We start from the raw sequence: 27,767 nt of genomic DNA, 5'->3' as shown, positions 1-27,767 counted from the left end.
TTTCTCATTAAAATTATATCTGTGTTTAAGATCGGAACATTATCTACAGAATACAGTAAGTAGGTATACCATTTAGTAAGCAAGCACTCTGTGTAAGCTAAACAGGCAACAACCAGAACCACAAGCTCCAGCACAGCACATGTTTTTAATTTTGAGGTTGGGTATGTCTAAAACTGCACTGTCCCACGTTCCTTGGTAAATCTTATAGTTTGGTATTCTGTGCACCCTGCTTCGAAACCAGACATGGCTGGCTGACTAGTTTGTTTACATTATTACCTCAGGTAGTTTCAGCTGCAGGAAAACAAGCTTTCTCAGTCTGTGAACTATGTAAAATAAAGGAAAAAAGGAGAAATAATTTTGTATAGTGATTACATTTTACAAGAAACATCTATTTAAAGCTAAAATCGGTCTTCTTAAATACACATTATAGGCTAAAATATCTCTCATGTTCTGATTGCCAGGTGTGAGGTAACACATAAAATATTTTATAGATAACATCATATAAAATTGGGTCCGTAAGGTGATTGCTTCAGATGCAACCTTCACATACAGTAGTTGCTGTGAAATGAGGAGGCGGGATGTAGAGCTAGTGACGTCACAGACAGTTTCCTGCGTTTGAAACCGGAGAGAAACACGACCGGCAACATACTGAAGCGGCTGATTGGGGAACTGAAAGGTTAATTCTACCTTATTCACATAAAAGTCAGTATTAGAAAATGTTTTTGTAATTGGTTATATTAACACGAAATCCAATTTTCAAGAATGTCATGGGCTTTTTCGTAACACTGACGTGAAAGCTTGGCCTGCATGATTCTCTGGTGTTGGTCACTCATAGTACACTGCAGTACACAGCGGTTGAGTGAGGATTCAGTATTTGTTGTTTTTTATAGCAATAAACTTTGGATTTAACGTAAATATATTTTACACGAAAATGTTTATAGTGTGCAGTGTTTTTTTTTTTATTTTTTTTTTATTTCTACTATTCGTTTAGTATTCGTTTTCAGTTAATTGTGTTGGAATTACGTCAACATAAAGTATTGTTGACAAGTGAAATTTCACCAAACAGAAATCGCAGGACATAAAGTGGTAATACACCCTAGACACGTCATGTTCAGATATTACGGATACTTTTATTATCCTTACAAAATATACAGATTTCTGGTGTCTCCATAAAAAAATAATGTGAACCCTATGAAGAGTTAGTACTGTGATAGCTCACCTTTCTTCGGAATGTGGAACTACAGAGATTGTTCTTTTTGTCAAGTGACTTGTTTATGATTTATTTTGCTTTCAGTTAAAAAAAAGTCAATTGGTTTTACAGCAGTGTGACACACTGGGAACTAGCTGTGATCATTTAAAATGCTACACTTTTACTGCAGCTTAGGTTCAGTGGTAGGCTTCATGTCAAAGCTGAACTGTGAGAGAAGCTAATTACATCCCGTTTCATATCATGGTTAAGATTTTTAATTAAGCTTTGAAACGTTTCTTGAAATGTAAGTTGTTCATCTTGTAAGCAGTAACACCTAAATATCCTTTTGAAAATACCCACACATCCATTGGTCACATTTCATTTTTTTTTTTTTTGGTCATGAAAGTGAAAGAACACCAAGCATGCATTTTGACAACACAAATGCCAGTTTACCCCAAGTAAATGTTATCCATTCTTTGACATTTGTAAAATGGTGACAAACCAAGACCAGGTAATATGGACATGGGTATTATCATATGAACAACTGGGGCGTAATGCACAGAAAACATAAAACGATGCTTGTAAGGCATATTTCAGACATCAGAATGAAGGCCTGTGTAGGGACCAGTCGGCACAGCCTTTTGCATAAGGTATGTGGGGTGGGGCTTAAAAAAGCTCTATTTTTGTATAAGATGCATGAACCACAACAGTTTGTGTTTTATAGAAACTTTGCTCTTTTAAACAGAAAATGTCACGGCCAAGTAGCGTGTCTCCGAGGCCAGGCATGTCCCAGTCTAGCCAGTCTGGTTCTTCAAGAGCCCGAGGGCTGAAGGATATCCGGATCGATGAAGAAGTTAAGATAGCTGTGAACATTGCGCTGGACAGATTTCGATACAGTGATCAAAAAGGTAAAGGCTTTGAGTAGCCTGTTTTTGGAACATGGAACCAGAAGGCCTTGGATTGTATATGTCTGGCACACAGTAAAAAATTAAAGTGACTTGCTTTTGAAGGAATTTCAGTTATTTCCAAGAATGATTCCTTCTTAGATTATACTGTTTTAGTGTATACATTTTATCCCAAAATGAACAGCTGTGGAGTGCTTATTTAAAGATGTAATGCATTGCACTTCATTGTGGTCACTCCTCACCTCACTGTATTTTTTTGGTGTTATAGAAATGGAATTCCCATCTTCCTTGACCAGCACTGAAAGAGCATTTATTCATCGTCTTGCACAGTCTTTGGGGCTGATTTCCAAAAGTAGAGGGTGAGGTTTTTTTTTGTAATGATTTTATCAAATATAGATTGCAGATGTCTTGTTAGTTTAAAACAAATAATAATACTTACATAAAACAGTCATAATATTTTGACAAATAAGTACTCTTGTTGCTGTTTTAGAAAAGGGACAACTAGGTTTCTTACAATAAAGAAGAAGGATGGATCTGAGGCAGCACAGTCTGTAATGAACTTCAACCTTTCCCACAACACTAAACATGTAGTGCGAAGTTTGCTTCAGAGATTTCCAGTCACTAACAAAGAACGGACTGAACTTCTGCCTAAAACTGAACGAGGGAGTTCACTGGCTCTTGAGGCTGGTAAGCATGTTTGTTTTCTTTCTAATTGTGGGCTGTACTTGTACATAATAAAGGAGTGTTTTATAACCTTACATTGTGATTATCTCTGATATCAAACACACTCAATTTGGAGATATTCATTTGTATTTGTTTTGTTAAGAGTTATAACCTATACAAAATATATCATTTCTGGTGGATATGCTTTTAACATGTTTTAAGATGCTAATGTTATTCAGGGAGGAAAATAAAGCTTCCAATCCACAGCAGTTCCAAATTTCACTAGGAGCTTGATTAGATGTCCCTGTGATTATAGGCCCTATATGTTGTGGTTAATTATGTTTATAGGAAAAGCTTGGAAGTTCAGACTGAAAAATATGTAATAAAAAAAAAAAAATCAAAAGCCATTTAAAGAGACCATATAGTGCTAATCATGTAATTGCATCATAATAGTAACTTCTTGTCATGTGTTTAGAAAGCGTCAGAGATAAGAACAGGACAAGTGGACGCCTCAACAACGGGATCCCCCAGGTTCCTCCGAGGAGAGGGGAGTCGGACTTGGATTCCTTCAGGCGCACACTGCCAGTCTATGAAAGACGAGAGGAAATTGTAAAGATTATAAAAGAAAACAGAGTGGTGTTAGTAGTTGGCGAAACTGGATCTGGAAAGACTACACAGGTGTGTTCATACTCTGAATACAGTTGTTAAACTTGGTGACTTCTGATAAACTGAATAAATATACTCAAAATCCTCATAGCACCAACTTTTGTACCTATGCTTCACAGTCATTTTAAATTATCTATTTGTTCAGATGAAAAAACAAGATGCCAGGAAATGTGAAATAAAAATTGTAATGGCTTTGACCTTTGAAATCTGCAGGGTATGTGGATGGGTAATTTCTTTGGTTTGTTATCTTCCAGGTACCTCAGTTTCTTCTTGATGATTCTTACATGAATGGAAATCCATGTCGTATATTCTGTACTCAGCCAAGGAGGCTAGCAGCCATTGCTGTGGCTGAACGAGTTGCTGCGGAGAGAGGGGAAAAGATTGGCCAGACAATTGGCTACCAGATAAGACTGGAAAGCAGGTGAGAGCATTTTGAAATTCTAGGAATTCAATTCTGTTGATTGTTGTTGTACCCAGTGCCAATGTGTAGATTTCCTCTCCAAAAAGTATAGGAAATAGTATTTAGAGCAATTCAAGACCAGACTAAAGTTCACTGCATAAAACCTCCTCTGCCTAACGGACAGCCCGCTGAGAAATATAATTCAATACAAACAAGGCATCGCTTTCTCTTCTGCAACTTCACACAACCCCTGCTTTTATGACCGCACATGAAGACCTCTTGAATTCCATGCTCAGATATCCTGTGTTGATTGAATCCACCCTGAATAGGGCATGTCAGTAATGCAGAGAATGTTTGTTAAAATTGGCAAGTATTTACCAGGTCGGACAGTCTGGAAAGCAAATTTAAAAGGTAAACAGACGCATCGTCATCACTTTGGGCAGCTGGGGCTGCCGTGGCTTACGGCACGTTAGGGGAAGACATGCTTCGCAACTGTACCAAACAAGCATGAGCAATTGAATTGCTAATAAACACCCAGTTTCATAGTTAACAGTTCACACACGTTCTTGGCTGACTTTTCCCGGTGTGACATTTGCAAATAATTTCACTACAGAGTTTCTCCAAAGACACTGCTAACCTTCTGCACTTGTGGAGTACTTCTGCGAACTCTGATGGCAGGGGATGCCACCCTTTCAACTGTTACACATGTAATTGTGGTAAGAAAAAATATAAAGCGTAATACTATTATTTTCATGGAATACTGATGACTAAATGTTTAAATTAAATACTGTTTTAAATTGATATGAGGTTACAGCAAGGCAAAAATGTAGCTTTGTTAGATGAGTGAGCCCAAGGCAAGACAAGCACAGTCAGGGAGTATGTGAGAAATTGAATCCATCAGATACATAGTAAGAATTGTTGTTTCCTTTTATAAGTATATTTTATGGCTATATCAATGATATAGATCACACACTTTAAGATAGTGTCGTCTCACTTTTGGTACACAGTTGTAGTCTATGATTCTATTAACCAAGCCTTTGTACATTAATAATGTGATAACATTTTTCTTACTGCATGCTAGTGATGTAATGCATTCCCTTTGTCTTCTCTGTGATAGGATGAAGTGCATGAGAGAGATGGACTAAGTGATTTCCTGCTGATAAAAATAAGAGATATGTTGCAGAACCACTCATCTTTGAAGCTCATTCTTTCGAGTGCTGCTCTTGATGTTAATCTGTTTATAAGATACTTTGGCTCCTGCCCAGTTATTTACAGTAAGTGAACATATTAACAAGATGAAAGTGCCTTATGTGCCAAATACACCATTTGTAAATACAGTAAATTAAATATGGGGTTAAACACAAACAAGTGTATTGAGCCTTCAATCTGACTCAAACTAACTGTACACCCTTTTGTAGTTTGTATAACTACATATTTCTTATATATTTAATATATAATAAAAGTATATTCCAATTGAATCTTTTGAAAAATGTTTTACGTTGTTATGTTTGTCACGTATTTAATTATTTCAGTCCCGGGGAGACCATTTGAAGTAAAGGAACTATTTCTGGAAGACATCTTAAGGACAACAGGTTACACAAACAAAGATATGATGAAATACAAGAAGGAGAAGCAAAAAGGTAAAAAAAAATACTTTTTAAAAAAGTGTTGAAGTTTACCATTTGCTTTGAAAAAGGTTTCCTAGACTGTGACTGAGCACCATCACAATCCCATGAATAACTGAAGTGCAAAGTTCTGCCTGAATAAGATCTTTGCATACAATAAAACAGCTGATTATCACTGGGATTTCATTTTAATTGTGACACAGCATTTATAAAGTACCAAAAAACAAAAATGATCATAACCGTGTGCAATTATTTAATGCTAATGTGCATAAAATTCCAAACAACGCAAGTTGTTTTTTTCGCAGTTGTTGTCTGGTATGGAGTTTGGCACTTTTTAAAAGCTGCAATTAAGATAACTGCGCCAAAATTCTAATTTAATCCAAAGGGAATTCTGATTGCTGGACATATAGAGAAAGCTTTTTGGTAACAGTGGAAAACACCATTGCAACAAGGGATACATTTCTGAACATACACTAGAGAATCACATATTTCTAGTTGAATGTGCATTCCAGGGTGTAAAATAAAACATCTCATACTCCATTTCCTTCATTTGCAGTTAAAGTGAGGGGCAAATTAATGCATGTCTTTTTAGTGTTTGTATAGCAAACAACCAAAAATAATACAGGCAGTAAATATCATTCATTTCATTTTGTAATGTTTCCATCACCATGATTTCACAACCAGGGGGTAAGATTTCATTTTAAGTTTTCATTTTACAGAGGAAAAACAACAGACATCACTTACTGAGTGGTGCAAGGTTAAGGACAGCATCACCAGGCCAGAGCAACAGAGGGAAAGAACCACCTCCTGCCCAGTAGAAGAGAATTACCTGCTTGATGATGGTGGAGACAGTGTTTTTAGTCAACTGGTAAAGCAAGTTCCTTTTGAACTCCAGTGGAGTTTAAACAAGAAAAAAAAAAAGATAAACCTTTCATGATCCTGGGTGATGTGTTTCCATACCAAAAGGTGTGCAGTGCAGTGATGTCTGGTTAGACACGTAAAACTCAGTGCTCTGCTTCTTAATAAGACTTGTATGGTTGCACTTTCCAGGTTTTGCTCTGATAAGTGTTTCATGTTTCTTACTCTTGTTTTCATTTCCTGAATAGATTCAAAAATAATATATATAATATTTTATACCACTTTTTGTAGTAAAAAAAAAAAAAAAAGTCTTATTTGACTATAGCTCTCTTATTTTTTTTTTATTAATTTAATTAGTGTGAGAAAGATGTGAACTCCCTGGAGCCTTGGCTACTAAAGGAAATGGATTCCTGCATCTCTGACATCTTCCTCAATCAAGATGCTGATGCTTTTGTCCAGCTGTTTAACCTCATTTTAAGTGAAAATGTCAGCGGTAAGTTAACATCATAATTATTTACTGGAAACAGCAGTAGTTTAGAGGGTTTCATAGTGGGCTCTTAGGGTAACAACTACTTACACATGTAACAAATATTTTTTAACCGTATGGGGCACTATACCTTTAAACCAAACTTGTTACATTTTAAAATGCCTGGTTTGAATACAAGTGATAAAACCTGTTAGATGTGCCTCTGTATTCCAAAACTTTTTAAAGCAGTGCCTACTCTGTCTTTATTAGTAAAATCTATAACTGAAAAATGTCACTTATGAATTATCTTGTGTACATGCCCTGTTTGTTCAAAGAGAATTCAAAGGGTATTGTAGAAACATCATTTCTTAATATTGGTGTTATACATTTTAATAGAAATGTATTGAAATTACCAAAGCAGTACCTTTTCATTTATATTAACAAAGGGGCAGGTGTAAAAGTTTTAACAAGTTTGTTTCTGTAATGATATCTGACAACTAGTATATTTCTTACTCTTCTAGCATTTAAAATACTGATTTTTTTTTTTAATATTATGGACTGCATGGACTTAACAATTTCAATAAGAGAAGCCAAAAATTCACACTAACACTATAATTTTAATTTTGAAAACTGAGCACCATCCGCCCCCCCCCCCCCCCCCAAACCTTTAGTTTTTTTTATTTGCCATCTCGACAGCAAAGCGTTGTATAGCGTAAGCTGTATTGAAAAAAATGTCTTGAAACCCCGCTGCTGTTTGGGATTTTTTTGTTAAATGCCCAGCCCACCAAAAAAAAAAAAGTGAATGCAAACTGTGCAAGCGACTGTTGATGTATCATGGAGGCACAACCAATCTCCGGGGGCACTTGACAAGCGGAAGTTCATATTATTAGTGTTATTAATATTTTTAATAGTAGTAAAATGTGACTGTGACTGATAACCAGCTTGGAACGGTGACTGTTAAATAAAGCATTGCTTTGCCTAAGTCCGCTGCAGTTCGTGCTGCTGCAATGCAAGCTTATAGCATCTACGTGTAAATAAACAATGTGTATTTTTATTTTTATTTAAATTATAAAAACATGATTACTGTTCTATATAACATTTTTTAAACTGCATTTGAATGTTGTATTCCATTTATATGGATTAAAGTAATAGAATTTAAAATCAAATATAAACAAGTAGCTATGGTGACGTCACCAGTAAATTATGCAAATTAGTACCATCGAAGGTTCGAACCTTCCTTCGGTAATGTGTTCCAAACCTTCGTAGATCAAAATGTACCCTTCATTGCAGCCCTACTTCATAGAGAGAATGACATCAATGACAAGGCATGTACCCATTCCAATTTTTTTTTTCTTTATTCTAGTTGATTACAGACACAGGGAAACCAGTGTAACACCACTGATGGTGGCGGCAGGCAGAGGATTCCTTAGTCAAGTGGAACAGCTCCTCAGCATGGGTGCCAATGTGAATTTCAAAGCATCCAATAGCTGGTAAGGATAGTGTTCCATTACATAAGCTGATATTACAATCAGAAATTGAATTTGGAAAGTTACATTTTAATATGTACAGTATGCAATGTCAAATTCTTAAATAGGTGTTACCATTAGTTTTGTCGTTTTAAACCAGTTTCTATGTCCTAGTCAATTTGAGTGTGGTAAATGTTAAACTTTTGTGCATGCAAGCCTATATTGTAAATCCTATTGTGAGTCAGAATACAGCTCCTCTGTATTAAATTCATAAAGGTCCACAAAAATGTCATGCTACCAGACCTTTTAGGGAGTTTATTAAAATATGTTGGAATTAAGTGATAATAAACTAAGATTGAGTTTGCTTAAATTATTACACTATAGAACACAATGAAGCGTTACTTAGTCTTTTATTAACTCCTATTTTTGGAAAGGAGATAGAACCAACCAAGTAAGTAATATAATTCTTGAGCACTTCTGAGTTGTTTGGTTCTCTGTTTTGTCACAAAACATGGACTTTTCTACTTTAGAAAAAGATAGGAATTAATTAAAGACTGGAGGAAACACTTTGAAAATATTCACACAGTAATTTTTGCATCAAGGAATTTCAGATAACTACTTTCCTTTCTCACTGACTTTCTCATAATCCCATAGGACAGCATTAGACTGGGCTAAGCACTTCAACCAGGCCGAGGTAGTGGATCTGCTTGAATCATACATGTAAGTAGAAAAAACAGCTGCAGTATTATTGGATATGCCCTGATGATAGATGATAATCTGATGAGAAGGAGGGGAAGCCAGGGAAAGTGAGAGCAAGCTAATGGGGTGTTTTTAATAGAAGTGTAAATGTGATATATATAAAGTGATAGATTGCAGTCAGTGTGTTATAAAACGGTATACTTATTTTAGGGGATCTGTGATGCAGTAGAGCTACTAGTATCAATGTAAATTATGTAGTAGAGAGCTAAATATAAGGATGCATCAGAAGAACAGTTTCTACCATACTGGAGTTGTCAGTATTGACACTGTAAAATGTACCGATTTACATCGGTCAAGGTGCCATTTGGCTATCGTCCGATACAGTTCAGTACAGGGTTATTACAAATATTTATCTTGTGACTGTGCAGCTCATCATTAGAGGCTGGGCATCTGGATGAAAGCTCCCTGGTCCAGAGTGAGAGTGGAGAGCTGAGTGCTGAGGACAGAGAGCTCCTGAAGGCTTACCATCACAGCTTCGACGATGAGAAAGTGGATCTGGACCTGATCATGCATCTCCTTTATAACATATGTCAGAGCTCTGATGATGGTAAACAACCCACATTCCCTGCTCCTTTTTGTTTTGTTCAAGGTTGTCAGTTAATCAATACAACCTTTAGAGGTCAATCTAACTTAATTAAGGTTTAATGTCTTAAGATGAACTTAGAAGTTAGACACTTCTTGTTTCAAGACCTTCAGAATCTCCTGTGTCACAGTGCGTACTGTATATTGAATATAGACGTTCATAGGCAGTACCATTCCTGCTGATTTTTAAATAAACATGTAAATTCCTTGCTCATCATTTTAAGTAGTTTTACGTGACGATTCATTGCATTTTACTAATGTTTTTTTAGAGAACCATATAACAGAGGAAGGGTAGCTCTACTATTGCCCAGAAAATGTCTATTTCATAGTATCATTCCTTTACTAAAGAATGGTTGAATTGCACATCACTAATTTCGGTACATTAATATTCACTAGTGAATATCACATTTTGTTTTTTTCATTGAAAACTGGTCAACTGAAGATATTAAAATGTGATGTTAAAAGGAAATACTGGGAATGCAAAAAATGTATTCATGGCTTATGTGAAATAGAAATAATTCTGATGATCTATATATTTTTTTAAACTGAAATAACATGAATTAACTTTGAGAACCCCAATGATTTTGCTGTGTGTACAGTCAGGGTGCAGCACACACACTGTTTTCATGTCTTCTTGTTTATACATTGATTTAGGTGCAGTTTTAATTTTCTTGCCTGGATATGATGAAATAGTAACACTTCGAGATCGTATCCTATACGATGATAAAAGATTTTCAGATTACACACAGAGGTAAGGGCATGGAACGATAGTAAGATTATTGATAAATGGGATAAAACATATGTTTTTTGGTGTAATTTAAACCACATTCCAGGGTGGTTTAAGTTATTTTTAGGGCTTCTGATTTTCAGTTTTAACCGGTAAAACCCAATAAAACACACCCGATGCAAAAAAAAAATGAAATCGGTATATATTTTGACAGAAAAAAAAACACACAAGCATTTTGGAAAGTAACGGAAAACACTAATTTCATACAGTATATAAAATGCAGAAGCCCCGGAAAAAAAAACGATTTACATGTAACTTGAAAAGAGCTCAAAATAAGCACCGAAAAATAAAATGAAGAAACACTGAAAAAAAGAAGCCCTATTTATTTTCAGTCACATTTTATGTAAACATTTATTTTTTAGTTCTAGAAGGGAGAAATTAATTAATTTTTTAAAAGCTGACATTTCAGTCCAAATATTTTAATATAGTAGACTTAGAAAAAGTTGGTTGTATGTCTGGGGATCCTGATCTGGTACCTTAATTTCTGCCTCTAACTACAATTCATTAATGAAATTTGGCAATTAACTCCTTTGTTTTGGCTTCAGGTTATCCTTCCACTTGGAGAGAGTGTTTTTGTAAAAAGAACAATGTTGATGTCACACAGCTTAAAATAAATGACTTGGAATGTGAAATGAATAGCTCTTTCTGTATCTGCTCCTACCTTTATTCTAAGATTGGTTGTTTTTTTATACTTGACCCCTTTTGACAACACTTTTTTATTTCAGGTATCAGGTTTTTACACTCCACTCGAACATGCAGACATCTGATCAAAAGAAAGTGCTTAAAACCTCACCTGCTGGCATTCGTAAAGTAGTAAGTATATTGTGATTGAACAGTAGAAAGCACTTACTCATCTGGAGGGCTCACTTAATTTGTTCTTTTCTTATTTCAGATTCTTTCAACCAATATTGCAGAAACCAGCATCACTGTCAATGATGTTGTCTTTGTTATTAATGCTGGCAAAGTTAAAGAGGTATGTTTCATCAGCTTCGATCAAAAGTCTCTCTTGTGTGTGCTCTGGCAGTGAAATCTCATTTAATCTTTACTTAAAATCATTTGTGTTGCAGAAGTCCTTTGATGCTCTCAACCACGTGACAATGTTAAAAATGGTGTGGATTTCAAAGGCAAGTGCAATCCAGAGAAAAGGAAGGTAAACTGCTTTTAATATATTTCTGGCAAGATAAAGTTGCCAGCATTTAAAAAAAAAAGTTTGTAAGTGGCACAGTGGTTTAATGCACTAATATGCTACAAGAAAATAAACAGTTTTCGTTCACAAAAATATTATTATCTAGTTAAGGAGAAATTCCTTTAAAAATATTATACGTTTCTGTGTACACTGCAGAGCTTTGTAATTTAATATAAAATGGTGCAAGGTTCATCAGGTTTGTAATTCCTGTAATACACACATTTGAGAATGAGAAAAGCAGTCATTTAGTAATTTTCTTGTTGTTTGCTCTGTATACTTTACATGTTTTCTTTGTTTCTTCCAGAGCCGGTCGCTGTAGACCAGGTGTATGTTTCCACCTGTTCAGCAGATTACGATTCAAAAACATGTTGGAGTTCCAGATTCCAGAGCTTCTCCGGATGCCTCTTCAGGTAGATGTTCTTATCTTTCTTTACTTTTTACCTTTTATACCTTATAATACAATTGTGTGTCTTATGGTAAGAGAGAGGAATCTGGAATTCTCTTGTTTTCAAATTCTTTAGCTGGTTTATTTAGGATTTTGGTTCCTGTACCTCCTGGTCTCTTGCAAGCAAAATGACAAAATAAATTAGATTTTGTTTCTGATTTCAAGAGTACTAAAAAAGAATAATTTTAAAAAGAAACACGAGAAATTGCTTCTCATTTCTCACTTCCTCATCTTGCCACTGGAAATATTTATAAAAATAGTATTTTGTAGGTTCCTCACTTACTCTTTTAGTCAGTCTTACATAAAAACGCTATTTGATAGGGCTAAATAGTTGAAGTTTTCTTGTTGGCATATCTGCTGTAGTATATCTGTTACAGTTTGATTATTAAAGGGACTTAGTTTGTTTGTTAAAGGGAGTATTGCAAGTATCGGATTGAAAATAGGTCAAATAAAGGGTACAAATGTACCGTTTTGATAAAAAGTGAAAAAGCACATAAAAGAGAACTGTTGCCAATACTACTTTTGCATGATGCATATTTCCTTTAACTGTACTTTCACAGGAACTGTGTCTGCACACTAAACTGCTGGCTCCCATCACCTGTCCAATAGCCGACTTCCTTGCCAAAGCACCTGAGCCACCACCGGCTTTGATTGTCAGAAACGCTGTGCAGATGCTCAAGGTACCTTTACGGTTTTCACAATGCACAGGGCGAGTCAGATTCCTTTTACTATCTCACTATTTAAAAGTGTCATTCAAATTCTGTTCTCACTATCTAGACAATTGATGCCATGGACCCCTGGGAAGACTTGACGGAACTGGGATACCACCTAGCTGATCTCCCCGTCGAACCCCACTTTGGAAAGATGGTGCTGTGTGCTGTGGTCCTCAAGTGTCTTGATCCTATTCTCACCATAGCCTGCACGCTGGCCTACAGAGATCCCTTTGTTCTGCCGGTACAGGCTGCACAGAAGAGGGCAGCAATGCTATGCAGGAAGCGTTTCACTGCAGGGACCTTCAGTGACCATATGGCTCTCCTTCGAGCTTTTCAGGTACTGTATGACCTTTAATTACAGCTCTGACTCTGAATTGTCTTGTTATAATGAGCTACTCTAGGGGACAGGTATTCTGTGTTTTTTCTTGATAGTTTTATTATTTTACTTTTGGTATGTTGGTTTGGCTAGTTCCTCAGCTGAAACCTAAGTCCTGACATGTTTTAATTGCATTCATTGAATTCTTTCTGATTGTTAGGCATGGCAGAAAGCTCGCAGTGATGGCTGGGAAAGAGTATTCTGTGAGAAGAACTTTTTGTCCCAAGCCACCATGGAGATTATCATAGGGATGAGGACACAGCTTCTTGGACAACTCAGAGCGATAGGTGAGTAGAACATGTACTTCCTGTATTGAAGTAAAGTTTTTGGACTACAGTGATAATCCCTTTATTACATTACAGTGAGGAGCCATAGTTTATTGTGAAGTGTTTATTGCTAGTGAAATCCAATATGAGACAAGTAAGAGCTTTTAACTGATTGTAGTTTAAAGAGCTGACTTATAGCGAGGAAGCACAAATATTAGTTAAACAAATTAAACTTCAATACTTTTTACTGCATTTATATGTCTGTAGTTGCTTTAGTGGATTTGTAAGTCATCTGCAGACATATTAAATTGATCTTAACAGCAGAAGACACAGGAGGTTGCAGTTGTTACGCAGCACACACTCTCATGATTTATTTACAGATTACACAAGTTAGGTTGCAGTTGTGGTTGACCAACACAGCAATGGTATTCCTAGTGCAGGGTAAGCAAGCAAAATGCAGCTACAAAATAGAAGTTTGCCAATAAGCGGCTTAGCACTGCTCCCACTAAAAGTGAGGTTTTATATACCCTCTGTATGCCTTTGCAGGATTAAAATCCCCTAAACTAAATCTTATTGTTTCCTGAAAGAGCAACCCAATTCTTTTGTAGTACCAGGACTCCCGGTTGATTTAAACAAAGCCGTCTCCGTAACAAGAGCATCATGGTCTCGCTAATCAGCCTGGAGGCGTGTTAGTGGTTCCTTTGTTGCAAGACACACCGCCGAGACTCGGCCCCCACCCGGTCAAGGAACCAAGGCTGTCCAATCCCTGGCTGCCATTCTCTGTAAACTCACACAGCCAGCAAGCAAGTCACCACAGAGCTTCTGGCTTCTTTTTAAATTTAACTAGTTACTTAAAAGAAACAAAAGGAAAAAAATACAAAAATACAAAAACACACTTATTCCCTGTGTGCAGGATCTCAGCCCTGCCACAGCAAGCAATGTTCTTTATTTAAGCATCCCTGTAAGAAAAGCTTATACATTTTTATAAATCCACTGCCTCTTGAAAAATGAAATGAACAGATAAAAATGTTGCAGTCTTGTCCTAATTATGTTTTAATACAAGCTTTACTGTGCAAAGCACATTCGACCAGAATCATGCTTGTCCACAGTACAAGTGTAGTTTGGAAAGATGTGTAACAATAATTGAAAATCTAATAAAATATATTGTCATTTGTTATAATTTAGGAAGTCTATTTGTTTTTTTGTTTTTGTTTTTTTATTTAGATTTTTATAAACAACATTTTTTGTTGTATATTGTCTGTAGGTTTTGTTCGGGCAAGAGGGGGAGGCGACATCCGAGATGTGAACCTTAACTCTGAGAACTGGGCAGTTGTAAAAGCTGCCCTGGTGGCTGGGATGTATCCCAACCTCATCCATGTTGACAGGGAAAATGTCATGCTCATGGGATCAAAGGAGAAGAAAGTCAGATTTCATCCTAACTCTGTTCTGAGCCAGCCCCTGTATAAAAAGGTTGGTGACATCTTTCAGCTGTTTCTATTCTATTCCTCAAGGTGGAGCTGTTTTATTACAATTTATTTAGATGAAATATGCAGCGCAGTATATTTCTAATGGGGAAAATGTACATACAGTATATCTAAACCCATATTCTACAGAGATTGGGGTAAAACAATATGTACATATTCCTAAAATCTGTATATATGCAGTTCCATAAAAAAAAAAAATATATATATATATATATATATATATTTAAACAGTTACTTAATGTCAGTATCCATTATTGTATTACAGTTCAATTGTGGAAAGATAAGTTTATAATGTATTTGCCAAATACTGAATACAATTTGAAATGCAAGCTATTGTAATTAGAAAATTCCACCTTTAATTTAATTGTATTTTACAAACTTTCAGATTCCTCCAGCAAATGGACAAGCTGCAGCTGTCCAGTCACTGCCAACAGACTGGCTTATTTATGATGAAATGACCAGAGCCCACAGAATCGCTAGCATTAGATGCTGTTCTGTAGTGACTCCATTTACAGTGGCTATCTTCGGAGGGTCAGCTAAGCTGCCAAGCACTGCTTTACAGGAGCCATCAATGCAAAGAGGTATTTATGATTGCTAGTGCAATACAATATTCTATTGGTATATACAGTCAACCTTGGTTAACTCGACTGGTGGATAACTCAACACCTTTGCTTAATTTGACAGACAGTTTTGGTCCCAGATTTTCTCCATATAAAATATATACATCCTGCCTCTTAATTCGACACCACGTTTTACTTGTAACTCGATACATGTTACCAGTACCGAAGGGATAAAAACTATTAAAAACTAGTGGATAACGCGGTACAGTCGTTTCACGTGACTGACCTCTGACTGGAAATGGATCATTCATTCATTCGCAACTACCAAGTGCAGCTGGTTACAGTATTAGTTCACAATGAGTGAGAACCGTTAAATTAGTTCACGCTCAATTGGCTTTAAAGCTCAGGTTATTCGGAATAACAAGTTTGTCAGCAGATCTTTCAAAGCATGTGTTTTTGCATCGACAATGTTTGATTTCTGTGTGAAACTATAAGTTGTTTATTATTGTTTTTGTTCACAAGTTAATTCTGTATGAATGTACATTTGTTAACTCGTGCTATTTAAGGGCTAGTCACGCTACAGCGTTTATTCGCAGCGTTTTTCGTTTGGAAAAATCAAATCTATGGAATTGAATACTGCCTTTCACACTTGAGCGTAATCGCTGCGAGAACCGCTGCGAAAAAAAATTAAACAGGTTTGATTTCTGGACGAGAAACGCTGCGATTTCCACAGACTCGGGTGTAGGCTGCCGCATTGTTGTTCCGATGAAGGAGAGAAAAAGGGGATGAATGCGAGTTCACTATAATAAAATACCACTGACCTGCGTAAAAAATACCGGTATGTAAAATAATACAATTAAAGCAGAGGTAGCCAATTTGATCTAATTTCATTAAACCACAATACTTCACGCTGCAGTTTGTCATTTCTGAGCTGCAGTGTTTACTGACAGCAGATGGATTTATTTCAATTCAACACATCGGTGGTAATTCTGCTGATAGAAAACACAATATACAAGTAGGTGTTTTGCTTCAACAGTAAAACTTTATATATATATATATATATATATATATATATATATATATATATGTGTGTGTGTGTGTTTTTATTGATGGTATGTCATACCTGCTATTTGTTTTTACCACTATGCAAACCACCCCTCTTTAACCCGTTTGTATTTAATAAAACAACGCATTTTCACAGGTAAAGCAATTTATTTATTTTAGAATTAAAATAGTGTTAACTGTAATTTCGATTTCCTCACATATTTTCCCTTATTTTCTGTTTGTATTGCATATCAAGATGTGTATTGTGCTGCTTATAAAGAACAATGCACAGCTAGAACCAGGCGTTCCAATTGACATTTGAAGAAGAGAAAAACGCTATTGTGTGAATACAAAAATCGCTGCGAATGGGCTGCCGTAAAAAATGCAGCAATAAACGCTGTAGTGTGTTTAGCCCTTTAAGCTGTCATTAGACAGTACAAGCCAATAACTAAAAGTATAGTCAATAGTTTGTGGTTGTATTGTTTTCGTAAAAATAACGCTGTAGTTCTTTTATTAATTCTTATTTCAATCAAATCGAGTTGTACCAAGTTTGTACAGTACTGTATACTGTAATTGATTCATTCACTGCAGTTCTTTCAACTGTTTTCATAAGGACATTTAACTAAAAATGAACTTGTAAATACTGTAATAGTGTAATCTTGTGAGTTCTCTTACTTGTATGCATGTTAATGCCATGGCTCATGTGCACCCGTGGTTAACTCGGCACCTTGGATAAGTCAACACTAAATAGCATTTTAAGGTGCAATATTGAATTTCAGACCTTTTTACCTAAAGTGTGTCTACTTTTAAATGTAAACAAAAAAGAAAAAACAATGTAGCCCAACCCAAGTACTGTGTGTCTATGTGGCTTAAAAACTATTGAACTATCGATTTTACGTTTTTTTTTTTTGTTTTTTTTTCTTAAATGGTTCCTGACCTGGAAAAAAATTGCTCATTACTAAAATGCATAATACATTTTTATGATGAATGAAGATCCTGATGAAAATATCCGTGCATGTCTTATGGCAAAAATGCTGACTGTATTTGACAGACCCATACCCAAATCGTTTAAACTCCCTAGCCAATAAACAGTGACAGAGAATGTATTCTTTACTTTTCTGAAATTGCATTGACAGTTCTTAAGACAAAATTGTTTGATTTAAAATAGCCAAAAATAGAAGTCTGCATTCACTGGTATTATAAAAATGACTGTGTAGTTCCGAACTTTAAGTACCTGGACTCAGCCACACAAGTGTTCTTTTGAATTATTTAGCATGAATAATACAAGGCCAAATTTAAATTTTTCATAACTGTCCTACAGTTGATGGTGTGAATGACAGCAGTGACAGTGAGATGGAAGACCGATCCACTGCTAACATGGCCACTCTAAAGATAGACGAATGGCTGAATTTCAAATTGGAGCGAGAGGTAATCATACAGATTTCATAACCTCAGCACAAAGTAATTATAGGCAGAGGAGCTGTGGTTTACTCACAGAACCTCGGCACTAAACCTAACTCGCACCTCCTGAACGGATTAATATCTTGTTAAGAAAAGGCAAACAGAGCTCCTTTTATTAGCTGCCAAAACAGCCAGACAACAGTAAGTTACCGTACAGTTTTTACATCTCCAATAGCATTTATTTTTTATTCTATTCATAACATTGGAGCAGGTGGGCTTTAAACTTGAAAAGTTGGTTGCATGGTTAAATAACAGAGAATAATATTGAAAACAGAGCTTCCTCTCTTGAATTTGGTACTGATATAATCAGGCCTGTGCTCCCTCTCTGTCATTCTGCAGACTGCCAATCTAGTTTTCCACCTGAGACAGAAATGGCACAGTTTGTTCCTGCGTCGAATACGGGCGCCTTCAAAGCCCTGGTCTCAGGTGGATGAAGCAACTATGAGGGCGCTTGTGTCTGTCCTGATCACTGAAGAGCATGTAGCTGGCCTCCAGCAGCCTACTGGGATTGGACAGCGACCCCGTCCCATGTCCTCCGAAGAACCCCCCCAGTTATCATCGTGGAGGGCCACCAACAGCAGGGAGAGCTCTGCGGATACTGAGTTTTCAAATGAGACGTCAAATGTAGAAAGGTGAGTGATTACTTAAACACCACACTGTAGTCATTGATATTTAAAACAAAAAATGCAGGGGGTCCCCAAGTGGCTCATCCTGTTAAAGCACTGCTGCGGCAGTTTGCGTCCAGGGTGGGGGATGGGAAACCAGCAGGTATTGCTTCTCCTCATCGCGCAACAGCGAAACCCTACTGGTCAGACACCTAGCACATTCAGAGTGGATAAAAAGCAGGGCTGATCTCTGTTCTCTGGGATTGGTAGCCCGTCCACCTCTGCTCTGGATTGCTCTGCGTAAAAGCGACTCTGGATTTAGGCTTGTGAGATCTGAGGACGCTCGCACACCCTCAGAACATCTGTGCTGTGTGGGGACTCGCTGCGCTGAGGAGAAAAAAACACAATTGGACATTCCAAGTTGGGGGAAAATAAATAAAAATAATAATTGGTCACTCTAAATGTGCTCAGTGCTGCCTGCTGTTTTAAAGCCATTAGAAATGGTAGTTGCGGGTATATTTGTAGCCTGTCAAATTATTTTATGGTTGGTTGTCTCGTAATGACAGAACTGTGATGAAATGTTAACGCTGCTCTATACCTGTGCAGTGTGTGTGTGTATAATCTGTATTTTTATATAGCTTCTTTCATAGTGTACTGAAGGAAGGCCATTCATATCTGGCACAGTGTACTTAAAAGATTTTTTACTTTTTGGACTGTAAAAATGTTACTTACCAATGTATTTTTATTTAGGATGCACAGGCTACCACTGCCTTCCTAATAAAATAAAAAAAAAAACTGAGCTATCTTTCCAGTTGACATATGATCAGTCTCCCTAAATTATTCCTGGACCTGTCCATCCTTATGACTTGAAATATAATTATGTTCCCTATAGAGATTGAAATATCTCCCTAGAAAATGCATTTGACTTATCTGATCAGTAGAATGTAATCCGTCTTCTGGGTAAAGAATGACACACATCAGCTGTTTAAAGAATCTCAAGGAATTAGACTTGGACCCCTTGTTTGATTTAAAAGTGGGGCAGGCATCACTGATGCAGTGGCAGCTGAATTCACGATAAGATAGACCCAGGTAATTATGGCCCTATTAATTTAAGTTCTGTAACATGCAACATGGTGCAAGCAATATTAAGAGGTAAGCTTGAAGACAATATTATAGAGGACAAGGGAGGATATGTAATTATATACATAACTGGTTAAAAAGCAGAGAGTAAAGTTGGATTGGGGAGGTGTGCTTTGTGGAGTACCACAGGGGACTGTACTTGGACCCTTATTGTTCCTCATTTATATAAATAACTTGGACCAAGATACCCCTTTCAAGACTTGCAATATATCTTAATGAGCAAGACATCTCACAAGTAGAATGTTACCACAAAATGTTCTCCTACTGATAGCTTCAATTTTTGTGGTGTATGTTTTAATTAAGGAGGCTGTGTGGTCCAGTGGTTAAAGAAAAGGGCTTGTAACCAGGAGGTCCCCGGTTCAAATCCCACCTCAACCACTGACTCACTCATTGTGTGACCCTGAGCAAGTCACTTAACCTCCTTGTGCTCCGTCTTTCGGGTGAGATGTAATTGTAAGTGACTCTGCAGCTGATGCATAGTTCACACACCCTAGTCTCTGTAAGTCGCCTTGGATAAAGGCATCTGCTAAATAAACAAATATCCAAATAAACTTGCAAAGAACTGCAGGAAAAAACCTAGGAAAATGTTTGTTTTGGTTGACATGAAAGAGTATCAAAGTTGATGGTTAGCTGTTAATGTGTAATTTACTATGCCAGGTCTCTCCAAATAATTTATTATACATCAAGAAGAGAGAAATAATTACTATATTGATTTTTCAAGATTACACAAGTCAGAGTGACGCTGTGTGGTTAGTAGTATAAATAAGATAATGAAAATAGAGCTTCTTGCTGTATGAGTTGATGCTGAATAATGTCATGCTATTACATAGGTCAAGGACAGTGGAATCTAGTTCAGGTTTAGAAATGTCCAATTTACTGGAAGCAATTGCTTTGAAGTTGTTTGATGTATTTCCACCAAGCTTTTTAGAAGCAAAAGCTGCTTGTTGGATATATTACACGTAGATCAAAGCTGAAGAATCGCCACATTTATAAATCTTCCTTTTTTTTATTTATATATATATATATATATATGTATATGTGTGTGTATATATATATATATATATATATATATATATATATATATATATATATATATATATATATATATATATATATATATATATACACACATACACTGTGTGGGAACAACATTGTTAATGAAAGATATTTCATTCATAAAAGGGAAACAAACCTCCTGCTTACAATTTACTACTACTGGATTGCTATCCAAACAAAATATATTTCTCAGTTTTTGCAAATAAAACAAGATGCTTTGAAAGATTCTTGTTACAAATAAATAAAACATACTTTTCTGCTGTACTTTCAACAGAGCTATTTTAATGATCATATTTGTAAGCATGTTTTTGTGAGCTTAATTCACATCACACAGTTTATGGCAAACAGCGTTTTTCATCAGATTATTGTGACCGTGTATAATTGTTTAATCAAAACTTACATTACATCCTGTAGTCTAATGCATTCAATTTGCATACCAGTATTACCTTTTGTGCTAATTTTAGATTGTGCAATCGTGTTCATTATGTTTGTTTGATAACAGCCACTTTCAGTACTTCTTTACCACATTAAACATTCTAAGTAACAGAACTTGTTGTTTTTTATGCCCGGCGTCTCTCTTGCATAACATTAGCAGTTTCCCAGAATCTTAGACTTTTTATTTGTGTATTATTATAGGGCTCAAGTGATGTCTCCATCTCCAGCATTTTCCCAACCCAAGGGGTACAAAGACAGGGGGATTCTGCATCCTAAAAAATGCTCTGGTGACAGGTCAAATCAGTCCTCTGTGAAAACTACAGACAGCAACAGTTACCCCAGTCCCTGTGCCAGTCCTTCACCCCCATCCTCAGGGAAGGTAAGGGTCCCTTCAACAATATTTACATTTAATTTATGTCTGCCTTCTTAGCCAAGGGTTGTACCAGTGTTCTTGAAACAGATGTCTGAGTGAGTTTTTGACAGGTCAGAACATCTATAAATACAAACACTTGTTTAGATTTCTGTGAAGCTGCAGAACTTGTGACATTAAACTGTGTTCATTTCACAGCACCAATCTTGTTCCTTTTAGATGTTCCCTTAAGGAGGTGTTCTCTTTCAAACATTTGGGGGACTTCATTCAAAGTTTGAGGTTACTGTCTGTGTTTTAAGATTTTTCTTTCTTCTATAACCTGTGCAAAAAGCTCTGGCAGAAATTACGGACAGACATACCAAATAAGGCAAATGTACTGCTGTATAACAAATTCGAGAACATTGATCAGAAGGTTTTGAAAGCTTTTATACAGAAACTGGCTCCTGCAATATTAAGCTTATATTGACAAGTGTTGTTTTCAGGCTGCACCCCAATTTTACATTTATTTTGTAAGGCTTTTGAAACTCTTGCCTATCTATTGCCCTGGCCTTGTAGGGAGTAAATGGCTTTTCACAACTCGGTTGTAACCTCGGACAGATGATAAAACCTTTGTTTACGTCGTTTCTGCTTAATAAACTGTTTTGAGCTTATGTACAAACCATAACCAAACCAATTAAAACTGGTCCTGAAAGCACTTACTTTTGCTAAAAGTGACACGCTATAACTTTAGGTAAGTGTCACAGAACGCCTAATAACACACTATACAAATGGGTCACATAGGCTTTTTCTGATAAACACGCACCCTGTGTGGGGTGGTGTACACATTGTTCTGTTCCAGTTAAATGGCACAAGCATAAGCCATTTGAACCTTTCCATTATGCAACCTGTTGCTTATGTTGCCCCTTTAAATGGAGAAGTGAGAAATCATTGAAACCGTCTATAAACGTGTGATTTTCCTGTGTTTTTAATGTAAACACGGAATCAATGCAGGGTTAATGAACTCTTAAAATCAAGCTGTACATAGCTAGTGTACATCAGCAGTTTTCAATGACAAGTCTTGTCGTTCGACCTTGTTATGCATTGTTCTTAAATGTAACTTTTTGTTATCTGGGTTTCTGCTGACCTTGGTGAAGTGAAGAAGAAAGATCACAGATGTATCACATTTGATTTGCTTTGTTCCTGAAGTATTTTTTTTTTATTGAAACCACATGAAGAGACTACTGGCTTACTAGTTTTTATGAAGAAATCGAAACTTAAAATTTACTTACAGCTATATGCAGCAAACATTGGTTTCCGACTTCCTCTTAAAACAAAATCTCAAGTACTATACTACTGGTAAAGATTTTCAAAGTTCTGTAATGTTGTCTATATAAACAGAGTGACGATTTGTGCTCCAATTACCTTATTCTTCTGATTTTGAAGTAATCTACATAACACAACACAGTAAGGCTTTGAATTGTCTTCACTATTGATATGTGCATGTGGCAAAGTGGTTAACAGTGTACTGTCAATCATGACCCTTTCGTTAACTAGTGCAAATGCTCCTCCAATCTGTGGCTGCCATGTCGTTTCCCTTCCGGGTCGATGATTTAGTGTATCGTAGCTCCACCCCCTTTCTAGATAACCGACTTCCATATAACCCTGGGAATGAATGGTCTGGCCATCCAGTCCAGGGCACTCTGTTCCCTTTACACAGCGCCCTCACAGGTCGGGAGGGAGATTTATCACTCTGTCTTTAATCATTCTGTCTCTGTCACAATGCAATATATGATTTATTTTTTTAAAAGACTTCAATGTCAGAATCAAAAACATGTTAATGAAGTGTTAAGCCACAGGATTTGTTTCTACATCTCCTGACCTTAATTAAGTGTCAAAGACAGGGGCTTAGTAGAAGAGGATTCAAAGTGAAAAGCATGATTATGTGGTGTGAATGCTGAACAAAGTATTTTTCCATGAGCTTATTCAGATAGAAATACCTGTGGGGATGCATATCCCTGGTGAAAAAGATATGGAGGCGTCTGTCTATTTTTAGTTATATCCTGGAAACTTTACATACAAGTGTGTACAGGCCAGTGGACACTTAATTTGATTAAACTTTGCATGGGGAGTGTTAAATAATAAGCTGTACTGTAAATGTAGGTCACAATAGTTCAGTTTCAGTCAGCTCCAAGCACGTAACACAAGCTTTATTAAAACAGTCAATACAACTCGATATCCGAGTAACAAGATGAAGAAGCACTCAGAATTATTGCCAATGTCATTAAAAAAGTGTCTATAAACAGTGACCTATAAAGTTTAAGACCCCTCTATTCTGCTTCCTGTAATTCATTGTGCTCTCGTACTATATCATTCTAGATCAACTGTAGTTTTGCTTTATTAGCGTGGAAGATAAATGTTGTAATGGCTGCTTTGCTGTATCAATAAAAATATATATATTTTTTTTTGTTCCTCAGTGTTCTAAATCTTCCTCTCCCAGACCAAATACGCCAGTCCGTTACTTTATTATGAAGAGCAGCAACCTACGTAACATTGAGATCTCCCAGCAAAAGGGAATCTGGTCCACAACTCCTAGTAACGAGCTCAAGCTGAACCGATCCTTCTTGGAGAGCAGCATCGTCTTTCTGGTGTTTTCTGTGCAAGGATCTGGACACTTTCAGGTGGGTTTTTGTAAACAACATACTCATCCTATGTACCTGTATCTATTTTCATGAACTTTTGCTTTGTTTTCCTACATTTGTGGGCTTTTAAAAGAGAAACTGATATGATGAATTAAACCAAACCCATTGTTATTGGTTTACTCTGACATTATAACACCTAAAAAAACATTTCAGGGTTATGCAAGTATGTCCTCAGAAATAGGACATGAGAGGAGCCTGGAGTGGGGCTCTACAGGTCTTGGGGGAGTTTTCAAGGTGGAATGGATCAAGAAGGAGAGCCTCCCTTTTCAGCATGCACACCAGCTACTTAACCCCTGGAATGACAATAAGAAAGTGCAGATCAGCAGAGATGGACAGGTAACTGTTGTTTTTTTTAATTGATATATACAGTACTGATTTCAAAATATATTTTAATGCAAGGCAAACTTTTGGTTAGAGGTAGCATTGCTGTTAGAAGTATTTCTTCGTTAAATCTTTATCAAATTGTAAGTCAGTAAATTACAGAGTTGTAATGCATTTGATAAGTAAGCATCCACTTTTACAGAGCTTCAGTAGGGGGAAATTATAAGGGCCATAAACAGCTTGGTGTTGAATCTGTTCTGAAAAGTTTACATTTCTAGTGTCTAACAGCTTTTGAAATGGTGGATAATTTTACAGATGTTACCCTATAATTTTTTTGGAAGCGCTTTGTACCGTTTGTGGAAGGGGATTTCTGCTTTGCTCAATTTATCTAATAAATTGCTTTGTAGCTACTTATTCTTTTGGTCAGTACTCGGATGGAAAATGGAGATTAATGTACCTCATACAACATTAACACACAGTATAAAAAAATGGTTTCAATTAATAAGAATAGGTAGTCCAAATAAAATTGTAAAAACTGGAAATTAGACTCCTATTGCACAGCAGTTTCACCTATTCCAGGTTTAACTACAAGCTTGATTAGCCACAGTATAGGTAACAAGCTTACGTGCGTCTTAGTAAAGTCAGTAAAACCAGGAATGGATCAAACTGCTATGCAGTCGTAGTCTTATTTTTATCCTTGCAAAGCCTAAAACACAAAATGGAGATGTGTGCAGCAGGCCCCAAACATTTTAACATTTGTTTCCTGCCTCCTTTTATCATCTTATCCATCTATTTCATTCTTTGTCATGTTAGAAACTATTAAATTGATGGAATTTAATTCTCTTTTGCATACGTCAAAGAGCTTAGTCTAGACATCTGTTTATTTTTGAGCCAAACAGATGAAGATGAGATTGTAATGTTACAAAATGAATATTACTTAGTGGCATTGTAAATCCCTAATAAGAACATGTGTGTTTCTAATATTACAATTTTAAATGAATTAGAATTGTTTTCTCCTGAAATGTATACATTTTAGCTAATTCTTTAGCTAAGTTAGAGTTATGGGCAGAGGCCTTGCATGGAAATTATCCAGATAGACCAAAGCCACATAGTCACATGCCAGCACCCCATGTAACTGCAGCGCTTCCAGACCAATGCCACCGCTCACTTCAAAGTTCCGTAGTAATGTTATTTTTTTCATTTGGATTGATACAAGTCCAGATAAATAGAAGTACCAGTGATGCCAGTTAGCTGAATTTGTCCTCAGACATTAGACAAAGTATATTTTCATTTTCAGTTACAACTTATATTGCTGTCTGAGAACATGCGGTATGGCTCTTTGGGTGTGCCCATTTATAGAAATCTTTCATTCACACTACCATTTTCTCTGTGCAGGAGCTGGAGCCTCAGGTTGGTGGGCAGTTGCTACAGCTTTGGGAACGGACTTCTTTGATAGGAAAACCACTACAAATAGACACCCGGCTTGGCGTACTGGGAGAGGTAGGGATTTGTTTAATCATTGTAAAAGGAGTGTTCAGTCTCACTTGTGTTTTCCCACAAAATACAGCTGTTCAGATCGTTAAAAACAAAAAACTTTAAACTGTGTATGTAAAGACATCTCATAAGGCAATATCGCCATCTCATTCCTGAGGTCTTTTTAGGTGAGCTTGAATTTCTGCATCATGAAATCATGTTAAAAGATTGCATCTTTTTAAATGAATTAAGAGTAATCTTTAGAGCAGTCCTGACCTAACTAAAGAATTCAAAGAAAGTTACTTGCATTTCCTTGGAACAGTGGAATGAGGCCAGTTGTTTTTTTTACATTTATACAACTTGAGATGTTTCATCAACTAACTAATTGCTGTTTATTTTTTCCTCTGCAGCCTCTGTAGCCTCTGTAGGCTGATCCTTTTGCTGAACCAAGACCATGAGGATTTCAGTCTCTTAAAGATGGATTAGGTAGCATCAGATGCTAATGACAAAAAAAAAAAAGTTATTTTTAAATAGGTAGATTTTTTGTTGACCTTTTTTTTTAAGGTTGTTCAGATGATGTTAATGAACATTGTTATTACTAAGTTCGTAATTGAATATGCATCTCAGTCCTCCTAATTAAACCACTCTCAACCCATATGTAATATTGAATCAAAGAGTATAGGCTGACACAACCAGCAGTTTTTCGACCACTTACACAAATTTGTTTTGGTCAAGTTATAGTAGGTATTCTATGTTTTATTTAATTTAATAATCTACCAGTTTCTATGGTTTTATACCATATATCTAATTATGTACAAAGTTTTTTTTTTTTTTTTTTTCTGAAAGGAATAGATATTATTATTATTATTATTATTATTATTATTATTATTATTATTATTATTATTATTATTATTATTATTATTATTAATGATTTTCATAAAAAAGGAAACACATTTTGCACTTGCTTCACAATCTGGACCTGTTGTATATACTGCATGTGTGTAGTAAAAAAGTACCATGTTTAAAGAATGATTTCTTTGTATGTGTTTGAGGATTTCAGCAGGCAACCCCATTTCTTTTTCTGTATACAAACAGTAGTGTTCAAAATTTGGAAACAACAAATTATTTACAGCAAGACTAAGGGTGGGGATCGTATTGCTCATTTTTCCTCACTCGGACCCTTTACTTACTAAATATCTTGGTGTCCCTGAAAAGATAATTGTCTGAGAAGTTATCTGGCATCCCCAGCTGTGCTGCTTTCCTAGGAAAAGGAGAACATTCCAGGGTACCATTCTACTTGTGAGATGTGTTGCTCATTTAAAATATTTAGCATATTTTTAAAGAGAAGGTGATTTATCTATTCAGAGATACCAGGTTATTTAGTAAGTAAGGGGTCTGTGTGAGGAAAAATTGGCAGTACAATCCCCACCCCTAGTCTTGCTGTAAATTGTTTGTTTCCAAGCTTTTGAACACTACTGTATGTGCTGACTAACACTGGCACATTTGAGGTAATTTGTAAAAAGCAAATCTGCTCATCACTTTTTTTTCTCTCATAGTAAAGCATCCTTAATGTAAATTTTATTGAGATATACCACAGCAAACCTTACATGCTATTTCACAATACTGGACCATAAAGATCTTCTATAATGTAATGTGTTACATATTTTTGTTCATATTTGATCTGTTCATTGTAATTCTGCACTGATTTGTAGATTCGCATTCAGTTTTTCTTTTACTAAGATTTAAGAGTTGTAAAAACAAAATAAATATTTAGAAATTAAATAGTCA

The 27,767-nt window shown here is 36.1% G+C and overlaps 1 protein-coding gene across 2 annotated transcripts; it reads left to right on the top strand.

Moving 5' to 3' along the window:
- Positions 1 to 525: 525 nt before the first annotated feature.
- Positions 526 to 27,767, top strand: LOC117973225 (3'-5' RNA helicase YTHDC2-like). Of its 2 annotated transcripts, none has more exons than XM_059022725.1 (31): positions 526 to 676; positions 1,935 to 2,097; positions 2,363 to 2,453; positions 2,585 to 2,781; positions 3,233 to 3,435; positions 3,678 to 3,844; positions 4,437 to 4,539; positions 4,941 to 5,097; positions 5,356 to 5,463; positions 6,168 to 6,316; positions 6,664 to 6,799; positions 8,136 to 8,262; positions 8,893 to 8,958; positions 9,366 to 9,544; positions 10,234 to 10,330; positions 11,092 to 11,179; positions 11,259 to 11,339; positions 11,434 to 11,516; positions 11,857 to 11,962; positions 12,558 to 12,677; positions 12,775 to 13,047; positions 13,247 to 13,373; positions 14,617 to 14,822; positions 15,222 to 15,417; positions 17,762 to 17,868; positions 18,241 to 18,533; positions 21,339 to 21,516; positions 23,961 to 24,164; positions 24,339 to 24,521; positions 25,902 to 26,006; positions 26,390 to 27,767. In XM_059022725.1, the coding sequence occupies exons 2-31, from the start codon at positions 1,938 to 1,940 to the stop codon at positions 26,396 to 26,398; spliced, it is 4,299 nt and encodes a 1,432-aa protein (XP_058878708.1). In that variant the 5' UTR covers positions 526 to 676; positions 1,935 to 1,937; the 3' UTR covers positions 26,399 to 27,767. The 2 variants fall into 2 exon arrangements, with proteins under 2 accessions (XP_058878708.1, XP_058878716.1); XM_059022733.1 differs by having other exon boundaries at positions 526 to 702.

The sequence above is a fragment of the Acipenser ruthenus genome, chromosome 1 (genome assembly GCF_902713425.1).
Source record: "Acipenser ruthenus chromosome 1, fAciRut3.2 maternal haplotype, whole genome shotgun sequence".
In the NCBI taxonomy this organism is placed as follows: Eukaryota; Metazoa; Chordata; class Actinopteri; order Acipenseriformes; family Acipenseridae; genus Acipenser; species Acipenser ruthenus.
Note: the sequence above shows the minus strand (reverse complement) of the source record. Positions and strands in the feature narration are given on the sequence as shown.

Bases quoted from the DNA above. Each gene is read 5' to 3' on its own strand.
- LOC117973225 (XM_059022725.1), top strand. From the start codon at position 1,938: ATGTCACGGCCAAGTAGCGTGTCTCCGAGGCCAGGCATGTCCCAGTCT. The intron at 6,317-6,663 runs GTAAAGCAAGTT...TAATTTAATTAG, and splicing joins ACAGTGTTTTTAGTCAACTG to TGTGAGAAAGATGTGAACTC. The intron at 11,517-11,856 runs GTAAACTGCTTT...TGTTTCTTCCAG, and splicing joins GCAATCCAGAGAAAAGGAAG to AGCCGGTCGCTGTAGACCAG.